Source organism: Rhineura floridana, chromosome 6 (genome assembly GCF_030035675.1).
Source record: "Rhineura floridana isolate rRhiFlo1 chromosome 6, rRhiFlo1.hap2, whole genome shotgun sequence".
NCBI lineage: Eukaryota > Metazoa > Chordata > Lepidosauria > Squamata > Rhineuridae > Rhineura > Rhineura floridana.
This window is the reverse complement of record NC_084485.1, coordinates 18,906,589-18,927,031: the sequence shown is the minus strand read 5'-3', so window position 1 is coordinate 18,927,031 and position 20,443 is coordinate 18,906,589. Positions and strand designations below refer to the sequence as shown.

Sequence of the window (20,443 nt, the reverse complement as noted above, 5' to 3'; positions counted from 1 at the left end):
CCCACAATGCTTTGCGACTTCAATGGCTCACCTACCCAAGCTGTGAAGGTCTGGAGGGAAGGGAAAAGAGAGAGCGGGCCCGCTTCGTATTTCATAAGCCGGCGATGAGAGCTTTGCAAGGATCTGCAAATGCTAGATAAATAACGCAGCTCTCTCTTATGCAAAGTCTGGGAGAAGGAGGAGGGGGAGACGGCCTCCGATGCGACCCGACAGCGGAGACGGATAAAATCTCATTAACTTGAGGAGGGAAGTCACGTGGAGGGGAGAGCGAGCGAGCGTGCAAGCTAGCAATGCATGGCGTTTGTTTACTGCAGCAATCCTAGGATGTAAGGAGAGACCCAGTGTCATTTTGCTCCCTCTGCCTTGGATGCACATAGGATGCTGAAGGCGCTCTGTTTTGCCTTTTGAGGCTTGTGCATAGGCCGATGTAAAACAAAATCCCAGAGGATGCAATTCTCTTATAATGGGACCGGGCATTTTTCACGAGTATCCCTTTTTGCTGCGCAGAGGAAGCCTGCTGCAACAAGAAGCTCGGGTCCATGAGATCCACAAAGGAAAAGGAATGGTAACGTAAGGATCTCTTTTGCTGTCTGTCTCGTTCAGTTAGAGAAATAATCCGCGATGCATGCAGGCCTGTCGCTGATTGATAGGAAATGATGCATGGAGATGTGTTGCTGTTTTGTGAAGTTCAGGGAAAGAGCTAGGCTAGAATGCATCTGCCTTTTTTATCGTTTTACATCTATGCAAATATCTGTACAGCATTGCTTTGCTGCTGCTACAGACCAATACTGTAAAACACCTTATTGATATAAGCCATTTATACACTGCATTATGTGCTTTTAGTGCAGAATAAGCAATGTGCTGTTATTTTGAGATATTTGCAAATGCTGATGTAGTTTAGGTATGATGCTTGTTTTGGAACAGGAATATCGGTTTCTGAAGCTGCAGTCTGATATACCTGGAAGTGAGTTCCACTGAACTCAACAGGGTTTACTTCTGAGTAGACACATATCGGATTGCATGTGAGATTGTTTATTAGGGATGGGTGAAAAGGGAAGGAGAGAACTCTTTGGTTTATCATACATGTAACACTAGCACTCCTTGTTAACTTGCAAATGCACAGCTGTGTACTGCTGTTGTTTCATTCCAGGTTGTTTTCAATTTACCTGTGTTGTGAACTACTGTTGTGTGACTGTATTGTATTCTGTAGCTTCCCTTCAAAGTGGAGAAAAAAAGTTATACACTGACCTAAATCTTGCTGACATTCTCTATTTGCTGGCTGCTCTAAATTCAGAGGGACCACAAACAAACAGCATGAGAAAAACATGCAAGGTATAGCAAATTGCAATATGTGGATCAAGATTTTAAAATGGAAAATGGACTGCCTTCAAGTCAATCCCGACTTATGGCTACCCTATGAATAGGGTTTTCATGGTAAGTGGTATTCAGAGGGGGTCATTGCCTCCCTCTGAGGCTAGCCCTCCCCAGCTGGCTGGGGCCTGCTCAGGTTGCCACAGCTGCACAAGCCAGCCCCTTCCTTGTCCGCAACTGCCAGCTGGTGGGGGGGGCAGCTGGGCTCCTTGGGACTATGCAGCTTGCCCATGGCTGCACAGGTGACAGGGGATGTAATCCCTGAGCCACTCACTGTGGGGGTGATCTTTAGCTGGCCCTTGATACCCAGGAGACACGAGTGGGGATTTGAACTCATAGACTCTGGACTCCCAGCCAGGCTCTCCTCCCCACTGTGCTATAAAGTATACAAGAACAGCCCTCCTGGATCAGACCAGGAGTCTATCTAGTCTGACAGCGTCTAGGCGGATGCCCCTGGGAAGTCCACAAGCTTATGAAGGGATGACCTTCCGGGGTTGTTTGTCTCCAGGATTTGATATTCCTAGGTATACTGCATGTGAACATGTAGGTTCCCTTTAACTTTCCAGATAGCAATTCATAGCCTTATCCTTCGTGAATTTGTCTTATCTCGTATTAAAGCACTCTCTAAATTAATAGCCGTAACTAGGTCTCTTGGCAGGAAATTCCTTAAGTTAATTATGCATTGTGTGACTTACCTGTTGTGCACATTGGTGCAAATGGTAATAAGCAGATATACCATGTACTGGGGATTTGGAAGGAGCAGGTATTTCTGATGTATCCACACATCTTGCCAGAGATAGTAAGTTGTAAGGCACTTGATAGTTATTCACGGCCTCAGCAGTCAGTGATACTGGAACCCCAGTATTTCCTTTCTCATGAACATCTCCTTTAAAATTCCTCTTCTCTCCTTTGCTCTTAACACCCACAGTATCTAACAGCGGATGTACTGAACATCTATAGACAGTCAAAACTGTCCAAACACCACTACCACCTACCACACATACACATTTTTGTGACAGCAACCTATTCCAGTGATTCGCAAGAAACAGCAAGGCAGGCAATCCTTAGATTTCAAATAATTATTATCAGAGATTGCATATGGTGGTGGCACATAGGGGTGAGTCAGAGACCTGGGGGTAGGTGCTGGATGAAGGCAGCCCATCTGGTTTTTAGAAATATGGATCATTGTCTTCCATTTGCTTAGTTTCTTGACTAAGCATTGGCAGGCTCCCAGAACTGCTGGCAAGGCAGAAGCAGGAAGAGGACCTAGGAATTGGCAGTGGAATTAGGAAGAGCAGGAAGCAACACAGTTCCTTATTAGAATGCTAATCTAGGCTAATCTGATTCTCTGGCCAATCAGAGGGCAGAACTGAACAATCAGAGGGCATACCTGAAAGATAGCCTTACCTCTTATATACCTACTTGATCACTGTGCTCTGCAGGTGAGAACCTTCTGCAGATGCTGTCTTATCAGGAGGTCCATTCCGCACAACATAGGAAGTGGACCTTTAGAGTTGTGGCCACGACATTTTGGAATTCCCTTTCCTTAAATATTAGGCAGGCACCATCTCTGTTATCTTTTCGGTGCCTATTAAAGACCTTCTCTTTCAACAAACCTTTTAAGTAGAAACCTTATCCTAGTCTGCGTCTCTGTTGGAATTTCTTTTTAAGATGTTTTATAAAGATGTTTTGTTTTAATGTGTTTTAAAGTCTTTTGTTTTTAATATGTTTTAGAGTGCTTTTAGTGTTTTTGCGCCTACATTGTCAGGGTTCTGAACCACTGAGACAGAATACAGCCACTGAATCTCTTGCTCTGCTCAGCCACAGACAGCAGAGGAGGTAACAGGACATGCTTCTGATGTAGTAGGTCCCCATTTGGTGCCTTGGAATAGTTAAACAGGGATGGGGGACCTGTGCCCTCCAGATGTTGTTGGTTCCAAGTCCCATCGTCCCGAACCAACATGGCTGGTGGTCAGGGAATTGTAGTTCAACAATATCTGGAGTGGATCATGTTGGATTGGTAAAATTTAGCAGACTTTAGCTGAGCGTAGCTTGCTCAGCATTCTGTTCAGTGTGAGTGTGTGTGGTTTACCTGAGAGAAAACAAGTTTTTTTATCTTGCTTTGAGTCACTGAGATTTCAGACTTAGTAAAATAAGAAAAGGCTCTTAATAGAAATACATACTTGATAGTTAGCTACTTGATAGAGCCTTTCCTAACTAGGGTGGAGGCACAGGCCTGGACACTGCCCTCATACTTCAGGGAAAAGAGACAAAGGGAAGATGTCTCCTCTCCCTTGTCTGGTCTGGAAAAAAAAAGGAAGGAGAGGATGGAAGTGAGGTCAGCTCCTTGAGTTTACAATGGAAGGAAGACGGATAAAAGAACACAGGTAAGGACATGCAGTCTAGCCAGCTGAAGGACCCCCTCTATCTCCCCTAGGCATGCAAAGAGAACCAAACAGGAGTTGCTCTTGCCACACTTCCATCAGATCACATGTTTAATTAAAGGCATAGGCACCATCTCCAAGTATTGTTCCACCAACGTTATGAGTTAACCCAAACACAATATGACCCAGGCTATTCATTTTTTTAACTGTGATTGTAAGGTAGATGCCAATACCTCCCAATGTAGAAAGCCCAAGTTCTAGTTCTCTGGATTCCAAAATGTGACATCTATAGCCATCTTTCCTTTAATCCATTTCTAAGGTCAAGCATTTTTGGCTGTTAGAAATCACAGGCTTAGAAGTCTTTGCCATTCCTACGTGGTTGATGCCTTATAAAGGCCCTTTCCCAAAGAACACACTTAGTAAAATAGAGGTACAATAATGGATTTCAGCTAATGAAAATTGGATGTGTCTCTCTTTAATCTCATAAGAATATGTTTGTAGGAATTACAAGAGATTTCTCTTGTGTTTAGAATTGTCTGCAAACAGTGCATGTGTAAACTCACCCTCCTGAGATAAAGAATTGTTTCTGTGATTTATATCTTTGAAAATAGTCTTCTTTTTAATCATTCCTAGTTCCAGTGGAGGAAAGAACCATCCGAGTGCCAAGGAACTAAAGAAATCACTGCCACAGATAAGACCTTCTCCCAGCAGGCTTGGCAAAAATGTTTCATCTGCTACTAAAAAGGTAAAGTTTCTTATTCTTCACAGATTATTTGCAGACATGTGCAGTGTTTTTTTATACTGCAATTATAACTACACAATAATTAATTTCTTGTAGACTTCCTGTCATGCAACAGAAAATAGGCAGACAACTATTCACTACAAAGAAAAACAACAAGTTGGTGAAAATCTCCAAGAAAACAGGTAAAGTTCTCTCGCATTATGGTTTCAATGGTGGGTGTATGAGTTTGTTGATAACAAGAGTGGGAATGGAGGAGGAAGAAACACAAAAGTTGGCATGGACAAGTCTTGAGAGGTTTCTGAGAACAGGAAGCAAATATTCCAAACTACTGGCGGACTGCAACTATATTCTTCTTTGGCGATGTGCTTGAGCAGATGATTGTTGTTCAGCTCTAATCACTCTGATGGATGATCTACGCTGGAAGAAATACACGGGCAATGCAACTCTGGACATCTTGGTGGGCTTCTTTTCTATCAGCCATAGCATTCTTGGCTGTTCAAGATGGAGGCTGGGGCCCTGTTGTTGGCTGTGTGTGCTTGTGTTGCTTAATTTCATTTAAAAGCAACACAACAGCAGCAGAGTAACAGCAGATGTTAAAATGCGAGTGTGCCAGCGTGTGTGTCCGTTAGGTACAGGCTTTTACCGTGCATCACTCAGCATCACTGAGACTGGAGACTTAGTAAAATAAGAAAAGCTACTTTATTTATAGAAATACATAGTAGATAGAAAAGCAAACCTAGTTCTAACTAACTAAGTTGGAGGTGTAACACCCAGGTGCGGGTGTTAGCCTCATGGCTTGGAGAGAGCAGAGACAAAGGGATGTCTCCTCTCTCCTGGACAGCTGGAGAACAAAGGAGAGGAAAGGGCGGAAGGAGGAGGGGCAGGTAAGCTTCCCTAAAGATGTAACAGTCTAGCGACAGAAGGAAATCAGTCAGAGCATCACAGGTAAAGGTAAACAAGCCTATCCATCTGGAGGATCCTAGCTCTATCTTCCCTCTGGAACATAGACAAAAGAACAAAACAGAAGCTGCTCTTGCCCCACTTCCAACACCTGTATTTTTGTGGTTTCATTCCTTTCTTGAAAGTTGTTTCCAGAAGGTGGTGGTAGAAGACTGTTGTTCTGTCTTCTCCCCCATATTGTTTAACATCTACATCAGTGGTGGGAAGCTGTGGCTCTTCAGGTGATGTTGGACTCCAGTTCCCAAGAGCTTTAGCCAGCATTGCCAGTGGTCAGGGATAATGGAAGTTGTAATCCAACAACATCTGGAGGGTTGCAGGTTCTCCAGATGAAGCAGCTGAGTGAGGCCACTCAGGGATTTGGAGCAAGGTGTGTCCTCAGTATACTGATGATACTCAACTCTACTTTTCATTTTCATCATGCTTGGGTAAAGCTGTAGGACTGCTGAACCAATGCCCAGAGTCAGTAAGGGACTGGATGAGGGCCAATAAACTGAAGTTCAAACCTGTTAGGACAGAGGTACTGTTGGTGGGTGGTTTTCCTGCCCCAAGAAATGGTTCTCACTATCCTGGAAAGGGGTTGTTCTTCTAAAGAACGAGCTATTCAATCTGCCCTTGTATCTCAAGGTCCCACTGGCTTCCATGGCGTGAAGCAGCTTTCACCAAATGAGGATGGAGGAGCACCAGCTGTGGCCCCTTCCTGGACAGAGATAGACTGGCCACCGTCATCTGATAACATCCTGTTTAGATGCATATCTTGGAAGATTGCTTGGAAACTGCACTGGATACAAAAACAACAGCTATGTGGCTTGCTGGAACTGGCATGAACAACACAGCTTGTCAGTCTTAAAACACTTACACTGTCTCCTGGTCTATTTCCAGGCATGGTTCATAGTGCATCTTTAAAGCTGTCTGAGAACATCCAACACAGTCACTTCAAAAGAGGAAATTTCCCCCCAAAATGAGGGGATGACTAAAAACGAAGTTGAAAGACAACAAGAGGGTTAAATCTCTCCAGAATGCTTGGTGGTTGTTCAGCACCACAATATTAGAAGCTCAGCTAGACTGTATACTGCACGTCAGGAAAGGTACCACTGGGGCCCAGAGGATGCCAGGATGGTTATTGCACAGCAACAAGGAAGCTATTACAGGCAAGAAGGCTTCCTTCAGGAAATGAAGTCTTGTCCCGATGAGAACAAAAAGGAACATAAACCTTGGCAAAAGAAATGCAAGTAGACAATAAGGGGTGCCAGAATGTTGTTGTTGTTGTTGTTGTTATTATTATTCATTAGATTTATTAGTCACTTGATACCCGAAGGCCCCCCACCTTTGGGGAACTTTGGTCTGAATCTAAATATTACCACCTTTTCTAAAGTAATTGGAAACAAAGAAGTAGACAAATGAAATAAGTTTGTGGCTTGGAAACAGAGTTGTAGAATGAGCTGAAGGCGAAGGAAGTTGTAAACTAGCGCTTTGCTTTAAGTAAGGCTCAGTACTGCAATGTCTTATCAATTCCAGGAACCAGGCCTGGCATCATAGAAGGCCTAGGATATACCGGTCTGGTAGCTGGCCAAAAATGTATTGGCTTGTATCCAACATAGCATTAAGTAACAGTCCCATCAGCACAAGGATTGTGCAGTGGGACTTCTCCCCCCTCCTCTTCATCCCTCCGGGCCCTTCCCATATCTGCACTGGAGGATTAGGGAACACTCCAGAACAGATTTAGGGGGCATGGGGGGGGGGGAGTCCTGTTGCACACACAGAAATCCTTGCGCTGATGGGACGGTTGCTTAGTGCTGTATTGGATATAAGCCATTATCTCTCTCCAATAAGAACAGTGCATAAGAAACAACCCCGATACAACTAAGTCCAGTGCCATCTAGGGACTAAACTATATAATGACACCATCTACACAGGCAGCGTATTTGAAATGGAACATTAAGCCAAGACTCAAAGGACCATACATGGTAGTTCTGAAAAGTTGACCCTGAGTCAGTCACTCAGTTATTAATTTGGTGGTCTAATCAGGGTTTGAATTTGCACTTTAGCAACCCAGTGTGTCAGGGAAATAAAATGTAACCAGTGCTGTAGACCTCAGATTCAAGATTGTAACTGAAACAAATCAATCAGTGCTTCACGCAAAGCACAATATCTTTATATAGAAAACAATATTATTAACTTTGAAGAAAACCTTAACAGTGCAAGGGGGAATATAATATAGTATTTGGAAAATAAAATAGATTAAGCATAGCATAATGTTTAGCGTTGTAATTGCACTGGCAAAGCAGCTTGTCACGGTTTAAGATTGCTAGTTCCTGCCCTAACTGAAAATGTGGCTTTCTTCTAACTTCCTCCAGCCCAGGCTCAGATGGTCTCCCTTCCCCTCCCATCCCCAAGTCTACGCTAGCTGGCAGCAGCTCTTCAGAGTTTGAGGCAGGACCCTATCCAAGCTGTATATGGAGATGCTGGAGATTGAATTGGGGACAATTTTCCATGCAAAACACTGGCCCAGTCCTAGGATCACTTATGAAGCCAGGTCATCAAAGCAGATTGGTATATATTCACATTTCTTTTGTGAACAGGCCTTGGAATAAGTCTTGCTGAAGTTAGAATTTTCATTCTGGGATTGATGTTCTGATGAACTTGTGTAAGGAACACAGCAATCAGAAGTGTCATTGAGTTGGTGGTTTTGTTTCCAGGGAAGGGCGAGGGAACTGAGATGCGGAGCAGTGGGGAGGAAGCTATCAGAGACCACAAGTGTACACAAGTTTTTGTGTGTATAACTATAACTTCTGTGTTGGGAAAGAACACTACTTCAGCACCACAGTATAATGGAAACAGCAGTGGCCTCAATCCATATTCGACAAGGCAATCATCCCACCTTTATTTTTTTCTGTTTATGTTAAATAATACATTTTATTTAATTACATGATAAGAAGTTGCCAGATCCATTTTTTCCTTATTCACTGTATATGCTAATTAGAAAAGGTCCTAAAATAGGAAGCTTTTTTGGAACATATCTCTGAGAACGCATAAGTTCACAATTGAGAACATATAGCTTAACTGAAATGCACTGAATGGCATTGATTTAGGCATGGACTTTGTCCAGAAACAATAACCATCTCTTTTTTTCCCATTTAATACAAATGCCATTTAATACAAATGCTGATTTTTAGATCCAATTTGAAATTCATTTGCTCCACTGCTTATAGAATGACTTAATTAGAAATATTGTTTAATATACTGGAGTCTGGTTAAACTCAGCTGGACACAAATATGTTTAGCTTTGTGTCAAACAATTTAGAAACAGTCTTCTTGAATAGGTTAAACAGAAGTGCTTTGCTTTGACAGCAGTTAAAGCTGCAATTCTACATTTACTTGGGAGTATGTTCCATGGAACTCAGTGGAACTTACTACTGAAACATGTTGAGGATCACACTGTTCGATTGTAGTCATATATATTACAAAATAGGCAACTGAAGGACCAGAGGCTAACCATCTGAACCCCCAGCATACCCACCAATTCCCAGGCCTTGTAAACAGCACAGTCCAAATCAGGCATGTAATCACCCAAATCACCCCAAATTGCCTCGTAATTAGGAAAGTACACAGAGCCAATACACACCCTTAGTTGTGGGGGATACTTTTGTGGGGCTGGATACAGCCTGTTGTGCATGAGGTATCCGTCCCCGTACTGAAGCATGTACTCTAGAAAATCAGTTTGTCCCAAAATTAAAATTTGTATCCTTTTTTTTGCAGGGGTGGGTTGTGACCCTCCTGATGTTATAGAACTACAACTCTCATCATCCCTGTCCGCTGACAGTGCCTGTTGGGGCTGATGGGAGTTATAGTCCGACAACATCTGGAGGGCATCGCTTTGGCTATCCATCCTGTATCCACTTACCTGGGAGTAAACCCCATTAAATATAACGAAACCCACTTTTCAGTATAGGATTGCACTGTAAATCTAAGATTTTTTGGTAATGGTGCCCTGTCAGATGTGGGGAGAATTCAAAATACTCAGTGCTTGGAGTGGTGCTATTTTATCCAGGAGTCTTTAATATCCTGCTTTGATGAAAACATTCATGAGATTTTGCTTCCAGACAATGCCTTCAGCTGCCTTCGATGACAGATATACCGGAGTACCATTTTTTTATATGCGTGGCCAAAATATAATGAAAGTATTACCCATTGCCATTGTATAATGTTCTTATATAATTTCCTGCCTGGTTTTCATATTACTTTATTGGTACTTTCATATTACTTTATTGCCTTGAAGTGGATAAATGTGTTACTTACATGGTAGCATTTTTGCAGTGGCGGCTGAGAAATGTTGATGTAATTATGTACAGACTGTTGCAATTCCTCCTACTGAGGACCACCTGACATAAGCTGTCATTAAAGTACTTAAGAACAGGAATGGGGAACCTGTGACCCTCCACATATTGTTGGACAACAACCCCAGTCATCCCTGAGTATTGGCTATGCTGGGTGGGACTGATGAGAAAAGTATCTGGAGGGCCACAGGTTCCCCATCCCTGCTTTATAAAATCTTTTTAGAACTAGTTTGTTCATATCATCATATTTAAGTCTTTTGGTGTATTTTGTCTTTCCCCAAGTGTGGGGAACTTTGGCTCTCCAGATGTTGCCGAGCTACAGTTTCCATCAGCCTTAGCAAGCATGGCCAATGGCCAGGGATGATAGGAGTTCTGGTTCAGCAACAACTGGAGGGCCAAAGGTTCCCCACACCTGAATTACACATTTGTGATTATGACCTTTGTTTGAAGCAAATAAATTGACTTGCCGTATGTTTGTCCTTCCTCATATAGAACGCCACAGTTAAAAAAGCAGCCTCAAGTAAGAAAGCATTATGAGGCCGGATGGAGCAAAATCCCTTCGGTGGGTAAGGATGCCTCCTGGAGTGATTCCACCAGAACAGAAGATATGCTGATTCAGAGCTTTTATTGCAAACGAAAAGGCAATTCAGAGGGAAACTCTGAAGGGCTTTTGGCTGAAGCAGCTTCCTACAGCCCTGTATATCAAAGCACCTCTGCTGATGCAATGTTTCTTGACTTTGAATCTGTGCGGATTATGAAAGACGATTCTGACCAGGACAGCGCCAGTGACCTTTCCGACTCGGAGAGAATTCCCATTCCCCCTTCGCCTTGCACGCCACCGGAGCTCAACCTGCGAGCGGAAGAAATAGACCCGCTTTGCTTCGAGCACCTCTTTGACGCAAAATTTAAGCAACCCGATTACTATTACCCTGACTTCCTGCCACCCCCTTTCAACACCTGGGACTTGAAAGGGCTGGCGGCATTTGTCAACACAGAGTGCAAATCGGAGCCGCGGCCAGAGCCGGCGGGAGTTCTTGAGAAGTATGTTGACCGGCTTTTGGAGCTGGAGTGGCTGCAGATGCAAACAATTCAGGCTGAGAAAGGAAAGGCAGCCAAAGCTAGGCCTCAGACTGCTCCTAGTGCCCTTCGGACCTTAAAAAGCCCTGGCAAAAGCAAATCATTGCATAGTCCTTTGCCAAAGAAACAACCGACTGCCCATGAAAGCTTTCTGAAACTATCCGCCAGCCATTCCGGCCACAGAAGAGACTTGCATGGGGTAGGAACCAGCCAGGTTGTTCCCTGTGAAGGTCAGCTGAAAACAGCTGAAGCAGCATGTGGCTGCTCAGCTCATCCGAGACGACCTGGTGAAGCAAGAAAGCGGTCAACAGCCAAGCAGCAAGTTGTCAGTAAGCATCCGTCTGAGAGTAGCTCTATGATTCAGGGACCTGGCAACATTAGACCTCCCAAGCAACCCTCTTCATTCCATGGTTCAGCTCCTCCCCTCAAGGGACTACCACCCTACACATGCACAAATCCCAAGAAGAATGGAAATGCTAATAATTACATTCCTGCCAAAAAAGTTTCAACAGAGAAGAAGCTAAAAGCAAATGGCGTGAAGCAAACACCATGTAAATTTAAATAATGCAGTGGCAGGACTTCTTGTTCTGGTTGCAGTGTGGCTTGGAAACCCTTCCTGTGGTGCAGAGAGCTAGAACAGCGGTTCATAGACTATGTGGCAGGGAGATACATGCTCTTCGCTGATCTCCATGCCATGTGTTGTGATTGGTCCTGGCAACAGAGTTCTGATTCACCCCTTCCCATTCAACACATTACAGGAAGTGAAGTGACCCACCTCTTATGCTAACTTCTGCTGCAGTGGCCAGCAGAACAAGTGTTTTGCTTCCCAGGATTTATCCGATAAGCACATCAAAACTTGCTCAAAGCCCAGATAAGCTTGTTCCCACACTTTTATTTTAAATATCTGGTCCTGAAATAAATGGCTAGCGAAATAACTCTCTGTTGAGCTGAGTTTTCTCAGTTTTTACAGGGAAATGTCATGGTGAAATGGGAAGACCTTATAATACTTCCATGGTTACTTATAAATGTGCTCTCTGGTGAAATATACAATATACTCATAAGAAAAAAAGGCTTCCCATAGGCATATGATTGGCCACTGTGAGAGCGGGATGCTGGACTAGATGGGCCACTGGCCTGATCCAGCAGGCTCTTCTTAAGTTCTTCGCGCATTTATTTTCAGACAAGCTTATCTTTTCCATGATTGCATCTTGATTTCAGCACATAGGGGCACATTTATAAGCACCTAATGCACATGGAAAAAAATACGGGAATTTCTTACTTTGGGGTGGTGATTCCCTCTTTAAAATGATGATATAAACTTGCTACGTTTGGAGAAACTTGGATAGCTATTTGTTTGTTTATTTTAATTGGGGAAACTTCAAAAAGAATGTATGAGAACTCCTGATTCTGGGGACTGGTGCATGAGAAGAAAGATGATAGCTGTGTCCCATATCACTTTGATAGAACTATGGTGGAAGTTACATGGCATGGCAAAGTGACTGAGTCTTTGAAGATTTCTGTCGGTCAGCTAATCAGATCCAGGGGAAAACGGATAGGATATGAATGAAATGAAGCCACATAGATGGAAATACTGTACATGTTATGGCCTGCAGGAGGCCTACCTAAATAGTCACTGCTTACAAAGAATGCTCAGGGGAAGGCTGGTTCATGAGCCTGGTGGCGAGTCTGGAACACACTTGAGATGGATCAAGTGCTAGGGTAGAATTTCCCAGGGCTAGGGACCACAGAGGAGGGTGGAAGGCAGGGCCTTCTGGCCTGATGACAAAAACACATGCCATATACACTAGGGTTATACTGGATTTACTGTCCATTGTTTTTGGAGATCTGGCTTCCTCATAGGAAAATTTGTGGTGAGATTGCTCATGCCACACACTCCAAGAGACACCATTGTATATGGTTCATAATTTAATCTTGTACCAGCAGAAAGTACTTTCACTATAGCAAAGAGTCTTCCATTAGTCTTCATTCAAAGAATTATCTATTTTCTAACATAGTAGAAAGTGTTAAGAAAACACAGATTCTTCATTTCATTTGTCTTTGGAAGATTTGCTGCTACGTAATCCTGGAATAAGCAAATAAGGAGAATCTGATCAAGCCTTTTGCCTTGTTTAGCAGCTAATTTACAGTTTCTGCCATTTTGTTTGTGACCATATTTATTTTCCTTCCAAAGTCTACATAGGCTTAAAACTGAGCCAGCACGCTTTATCTATGCAAAGTCAAAACCCCAGTGAGGTCCATAATTTTTCTGAGCCTCCATAAGAACTGACACTTTTCCACTCTGGGTTGGGAGCTGAAAATATTAGAATTCTAAGGGTATTTCCAACAAAGGTCAGTGTGAATAGTTCTTTTTGGAAAAATAAAAATGAGGTGCCAGTACTCATACCTTGATAAAAGTGCTATAGGTGCCAGCAGAAAATGGTTGCCATGGGCAGCCCAAAAAGAGGTGACAGTACCAGAGTGTATACTTGGAAGTGAAATCTGTTGATTTTGCCCATCAATTGAACAGGGATCAGCATAGTTGATGTTTGATATATCAGCAGCCTCATCGTGCACAAAAGCACTATGATCATAAGAGAAACTCAATGCCTTGCTGCATCAAAAAGAGCCCCTGTGTCACGCATTAGTGCAGGGGTGGTGAAGCTTTTTTTTTTTTCATTCAGTTGAGGGCTGCATACCCTCTGGGATACTTTGTCAGGGGCTGCATACTGGCAGTGGGCAAGGCTGGGGTCACACACTCGTTTTCTCTTAAGTTCGCAACTTTATCATGACTTTTGGGAGCAGTTTCACCTGTGTTTTCTTTGTGGCCCAAAGATTGTATGATTGTATCCTCAGGGCTTTGTGGGAATCATGCAACTGCTGCTGCTGCAAATGATCATCAGGTATCAAACTACCTACTCCATAACATCTAGTAGAACTTAGCTCAAATTGTCATGATGTCTGCTGTTTTGCCATGTGGCAGCTGATGGCATGGAATAGGAGTGGGGAAATGCAGGTCATTGGGAGGCATGTAAGTTTACTAGAAGTTGTGGAGGGAAGAATTGGACACAGAGCTGCTGCTATAATTTTGGGCAGCAGCTCTGCACTTCTCAAAATGCTTAGTTTGGTGCTCAATCAGTACATTAGTTCAGTCATCATTCTAGTCCTCTCCATGCTTGGCATACTCTAAAACATGATGTAATCAGCTTAAAACAGATTAAACTTACTGAAGTGCAATACCTCACTCTATAGCTATTTTAGAAAGGCCAGATTTGAATGTCTACAGTGCTTCCAACAGATTGCCAGGCTTTTTCATGGGAAAGGGAACATAGCAAATCTAATTCAGAGAAGTATGATTCAGAATGTCATCCACCTAAATTAAAAATTGCTGCAGAGTATTTAAAGTGTGGCCCCTGGAGACTCTGGTGTATGCACTGAGCTCTTCAATCCCCAAGGCCTATTACATTTGCTTTGGTGGAGAGCCAGTGCTGTAGAAGCCTAATTTTGTGCATGCAAAATGGTGCCCTCCTTTGGAGTGAACTGGGAGGCCCTATACACGTAGGATCTCTGTGTTTGCATCAGAGGACGCATAGGGATCTGGACTGGATGCATACTTCAAACTGCTTTATGTTTGGAATTCAAAATAAAATTGCAGGGAGGCTGTTAAAACCACCTTAACAGAACTTCCACCAAATGTCCAGAATACATTTTGATAATACATGTTTAGGTGACTCTCAGTTTGGGGCAGCTGTGATTTAACTGAAAGGTAAATAAGGTAAGTTGTCTGCATACTTAAATCATTTTATTGACTGAATTTGTACAGTGATACTGAACTGTGTCTTCTCTTCCCCCCGCCCCCATCCTCACCACAACTCTCTTAAGATCTGAAAGCATGGAACTGGGTAACATTAAAATGTTCCTAAAACAGGAAACAAAAAACAGGATGCTTTGTTGTTGTACCAACATTCTAAGATGTCACATTCTCAGGAACGGCTGAAAACTATTTTTTTAAAATTTACTATATAGGTGTTTTCTTCCACATCAGCTCTAGACTTTAATCATATTACTGAGAGGTTGCCGAAGTTCATATGTGTGATTGTTTGAAAGTCATATTGCTACAATTTTTTTCTGTATGCTCAAGCATGCCCTGATCAGATTTAATAAATATCAGCGGTCTCTGTAAAATATAAATAAATAAATACAATAAACCTACTTTGTGCAATGGTTCAGGATCAGAACCCATGGAACTCTTTTTTTTAATTGGCCCTCATTACCCTTGCAAAACCTGAAAGCAACAGCTGTATCTAATTGGTCTATTCAACAAATGCATTGCTTTTATATCCTCACCTACAGGATTAGGTTAAAAGGTGTCTAATAAGTGTAAATAATGAATAGATAACACTTTTCCAAAATGTTCAATCCATTTCACATACATTAATTCAGGAATCCATATAACAAGCCTTAAAAGGTAGTCCCATATTACACGTGGTACAACTTTCGCTGAGAGACAACGGCTTGCCTAAGGCCACCTAGTTGATTCACAGCTGAACTGGGAATGAACTTTATTGTGGCATTTATTACCAGTGTATAGGTAGCAGACACACTTGCTGCAGCGTGAAGCTCTTTCTTGCATCTGAAAAGTATTGCGTACAAACTCTCCTTAAATTTAGCCTGAGAGCTTTCTGGACCCATTTATTTATTTTAGTTCTAAAGATAAAATAAGTGTGTCAGATTCAGTGTAAGCCAGAGTCCTTACGCAGTTAATATTTGTGCAGATGGGGGAAGTGAAAGATGCACAGATTCCCTTGCGGCTACCCCACTAGGATTGGGAAATTAGCACCTGACAATGTTCACCCTTTACTGCAGGTATTAATGGCACAAATACCTTGTTCTGTACGTAATCTAGCAATGTTGTGATTTTAAATACGTATTTGGACTTTGTTTCAGTGAAACAGTTGCATCACTTGGCCAAGAGTAGGAATTATATTACTTGGCCAAGGGTAAAGGAATCATTTCTTTATGCACTCAAAATCTAAAGGGTTTTTTTTTAAGGGATGTCTCCCTGCTCTTTTGATAAGGAATTTGTTTCAGCCACATAGTACATTCTAATCTTCAGGTATTCACAAGTCACTCTGTTTCTCTCAGTCTGTGGACTACCCACCAGATGAACATTTTATCAGAGGATGAAAGATTAGAGGGTCATGGGCCATTGATCTTAAATTGGGTTGTCATTAACTCTCTTTCAGCTCACTTCAACCTCTGGTTAACACTGTGACCATTTAAACAAATCAAAGGTTGAAGCAAGTTCAGAGATTGTTGTCATCCCGAACAGTGGCAGTCTATAAACAAAAAACAATTCCAGTTCCACAATCCATTGGCCATTGTAAATCTGTGGTAGAAGCATCTGAAACAACTAATACTGGTATGGCAGAGATGCTTTTCACACAATGCATGTGTTGTACAACTTTCCTTCCACAGGTCTACCCAACTCCTATCACAAGAGTTAAAAACGCCTCCCAGTTCTCCATATAATACAATAATTCCCAATTTGCTGGGTGGGTTAGAAAATAAGAAAAGTGCTGCCCGATCAGTCCAATGGTCCATCTATTATGATTATTAAATTAACAACAACAACAATGATATCCCACTCAGCGCAGCAAAGTCCAGTATCTTGTTTCCCACAGTGACCAACAAGATGCCTATGGGATATCTGTGATGTTCCATATTCCTGTGTAAATAATGGTTGTGAATGTAATTTGATATTTATGGTAAGTGAGGTTTTATTAGGTTGAGTATGGTAAGTAGTGAGAATTGGGAATGCCAGTATGGCATGTTGGTGAGTTCTGTGCGTGATTGGCTGGGTGAATGTGGAATGGCTGATTTATGTTTGAAGAATTGACAGTTTATATAGTTAGATAGGGAATTGTTTGTGAAGAGAGGGCTTGGTTTTCGGTGAGATAGGGTTTGACGTTGGCTGGGATAGAGAGGGCTGGAGGATGTGTGTGTGAGGGGGATGTAGAGGGTTATAGGCAGGTTGATATTGACAATAAAGTAAGGACTGTTGAAACTATGTAAAGCACATATCTAGAAACCATATGCTTTATAACTTGAAACGTAAACAATCTGGCTTAAGAACATCTGTTAAATAAACTTGTTTCTACTTTAAAAACACGCCTGGTTCTTGGCCAGCTTTAACAGGAGTACAAGAGGGCAACAGTATTAATGGTGGCAGCGAAGTACATGAGCAAGTAATTGGAGCAGGTTACAGGAGACCAACCCAAGGCTGTTACCTTGAGAGTCATAAGGATACACAGGGGAGTTGAGGCTTGACTGGGAGCCTGAATGTTTATAAGAAGGGCTGAGGGAAATAGGCAGAGTCCTATCTAACAGCTTTGCTGTAAGGAGAGGCGGAAGAAAGGTAAACTCCACATCTCCATTGCTAAAGGTGGAGTGTAGGCAGGGTGGGGATGTGACAGTATCCGCAAGCAGCAAATGAGCAGAGTAGCTCTTGCCCACTGTTGTTCCCTAGCAACTGGTATTCAGAGACATGGTGCCCCTGACCCTGGAGGTACATATAATCATCATGACTAGCAGCAATTGATATTCTTGATCACCATGAATTGATGAAATGTCTCTTTAAAGCCATCTAAGAACCAAACTACACACAATGGTAAATGTTTCTTTGAAGCTAATTTTTCTTTTTCTTTTTTAAAAAAAATGCAAATTGCATTGGCTGGGGGTAATTAATGAGATTAGAGCAGTCACAGAGAGGGAATTTACTCCCTCCTGTGCTGTGGTCCTGAAGAAATCCTCCTGAAGGTAGTGTTTGCTTTAGTAGAAAGCCCCCATTGTACTTGAAATAATAATAATTAGAAATACCTTGTGTATACACTGTGCCAATTAGATGCAAACACATGTTTAACATGTTTAGTTTGGACATAAGCTACTATTATCACATCATGTGAAAGCAAATTCTATAAACTAATTATACTCTGTGTGAAGAAGTACTTCCTTTTGCCTGCCCTGAATCTCCTGCCATTCAGTTTGGCATCTCTTTGCACATGCTCTTAAGTCAGAGGTAGCCAATGTGGTACCCTTCAGATGTTGTTGGACTCCACATTCCATCAGCCCCAGCAAGCATGGCCAATGGCCAAGGATGATGGGAGTTGTAGTCCAGCAACAACTGGAGGGTACCATATTGGCTATCCCTGCTCTTAAGTCAACTTTTCCCAATCTTTGGGTCCCTAGATGTTGCTGGACTACAGTTCCCATCATTCTGAACCATTGGCCATGCTGGTTGGGGCTGATGGGAGTTGTAGTCCAGCAACGTCTGAGGACTCAAAGGTTGGGAAAGGTGGTTCTAAGTTATACAAATGTGTCTCCGTTGCTCCTTTGAACTAGTGCAGCCATCTGTGCTGGCTGATGGTGATGGGAGTTGTACTCCAAAACATTTGGAGGGCACAGGGATGAGGAAGGCTGGCATAATGGTAGAGAAGGTGTATATTTAAAAAATCACAGATGTGTCCAGACAGACATTTTGAAGAGCCTGTGTGCACATTTTCATTTGCTCTCTCCCCCAGCCAAAAGCAAAATGAGGAGAGGTAATGGGAGGGGTGTGCAAAGGGAAGCAAGTTTTGGCCTCAACACTGGCCAAAGCCAACTAAAAAAATGTGTTGTTTAGACCCATGTATCAAGGCTCCTAATAAGTGATGAGCACTGACAGGATCGTAACCAGACCAGAGTCACCAAACAACAAGGGAAAGGTAGTAGCATGACTGGAAGACCCTGCATTTTGCAGGAGTGCGGGGTTAAATGTCTAAGAAAGCAACTTCCTACCCACAAAAAACCACAAAAAACAGGCCAATGAAGTATATGCACACTCAGTAGCCACAGAATGCTGTCAGTTGGAAAAGGAAAATGGGAAGGTAGGGCATGGCATGGCATGGCCTGCTGGAGGAAGGCATAGTTGAGTGGCCAGCACCCTAAACATAAGTACTCCTGTTAAGTGGGGAGGATACATTGCAACATTTTGCTGCCTGTTCCACTTGTCCTTTCTTACTTTTATTCTATTGCATCCCTCCCCCCTTCCCCTTTTTGCTGTGTTGCATGAGTTTATCTCTTGTCTTCTTTGTTCCTTGAGCTATGTTCAGTCTGTAACATTGTGTTCCAGTACAACTGAGGAACAGCAGAACGCTTGGTTGGACCAGGTAAAGTAACTGTCAATCAAAATACAAGATAATGACTACAGATGAACTAATCAGAGTAGCAGAAGGAATAGTATCTTTGTAGCAACTCCAGACTTTCCACATCTACACATTGCAGCAGCTGCTTGAGGTTGTCATATATTAAACCTGTGAATGGTTTGGCCACAGCCTGTCTTCACAAGGCAATAAGTTTGCAATATTTAATTATTATATTTAATTATATGTGTGTGTGTGTGTATGTGTGTGTTATGTGCCTTCAAGTCAATTATGACTTATGGTGACCCTATGAATCAGCGACCTCCAATAACATCCGTCATGAACCACCCTGTTCAGATCTTGTAAGTTCAGGTCTGTGGCGTCCTTTATGGAATCAATCCATCTCTTGTTTGGTCTTCCTCTTTTTCTACTCCCTTCTGTTTTTCCCAGCATTATCTTCTTTTCTAGTGATAGTTCTGGTTTAATTTGTTCTAACACCCAATTATTTGTCTTTTTCACGGTCCATGGTACCTGCAAAACTCTCCAACACAAAATTTCAAATGAGTTGATTTTTCTCTTATCCACTTTTTTCACTGTCCAACTTTCACATCCATACATAGAGATCGGGAATACCATGGTCTGAATGATCCTGACTTTAGTGTTCAGTGATACATCTTTGCATTTGAGGACCTTTTCTAGTTGTCTCATGGCTTCCCTCGCCAGTCCTAGCCTTCTTCTAATCTCTTGACTGTTCTCTCTACTTTGGTTAATGACTGTGCCAAGGTATTGATAATCCTTGACAAGTTGTTGTGTTGTTGTTGTTGTTTATTACATTTGTATACCACCCCATAGCCGAAGCTCTCTGGGCAGTTTACAACAATTAAAAACAAATATACAAATTTAAAAACACTTTTTTGAGGAGTAGGAGGAGGAGGAGGAGATTTTGTGCCAGCGTTCGATGCAAATTGCAGGCATGGTTGCTTTTCTGAAGGCACAAAGTGATTGTTCCACAATGGCAGACTTGACATGTTTAGAATGGGAAAGTAGGGATGGAAAGATCTGTTGATTTCAGTTCTCTCAGTTTTTCATGTTTCCAATCTCAAATTCAGTTCTCCACACTTTTGCAACAATTTGTGATTATATATATCCTCATCAAAAAGCATTTTAGTGCAAATTTCTCCTAATAAACACATTTTTGTAGGGAGGTTTGACTAATGTACACATTTTTGCAAACTATCTCTCATCTAATGTATTTTTGTATGCTATTTTCACTCATGTATTCCTTTTTCCCCAACATATGCATGTTTGTAAACATTGTTTGATTGGCAAACTTCATTGCCAAATTTGAGTAAGTGCAACTTTCAAAGAATGGCTGTTTTGGTTCTCATATTGTTTCAG

The 20,443-nt window shown here is 42.2% G+C and overlaps 1 protein-coding gene across 2 annotated transcripts; it reads left to right on the top strand.

The window, feature by feature from the left end:
- The first annotated feature begins 20 nt into the window (after positions 1 to 20).
- FAM217B (family with sequence similarity 217 member B) lies at positions 21 to 12,206 on the top strand. 2 transcript variants are annotated; one of them, XM_061631108.1, is made up of 4 exons: positions 21 to 565; positions 4,389 to 4,500; positions 4,594 to 4,679; positions 10,284 to 12,206. In XM_061631108.1, the coding sequence occupies exons 1-4, from the start codon at positions 540 to 542 to the stop codon at positions 11,431 to 11,433; spliced, it is 1,374 nt and encodes a 457-aa protein (XP_061487092.1). In that variant the 5' UTR covers positions 21 to 539; the 3' UTR covers positions 11,434 to 12,206. The 2 variants fall into 2 exon arrangements, with proteins under 2 accessions (XP_061487092.1, XP_061487091.1); XM_061631107.1 differs by having other exon boundaries at positions 21 to 570.
- Positions 12,207 to 20,443: the final 8,237 nt, after the last annotated feature.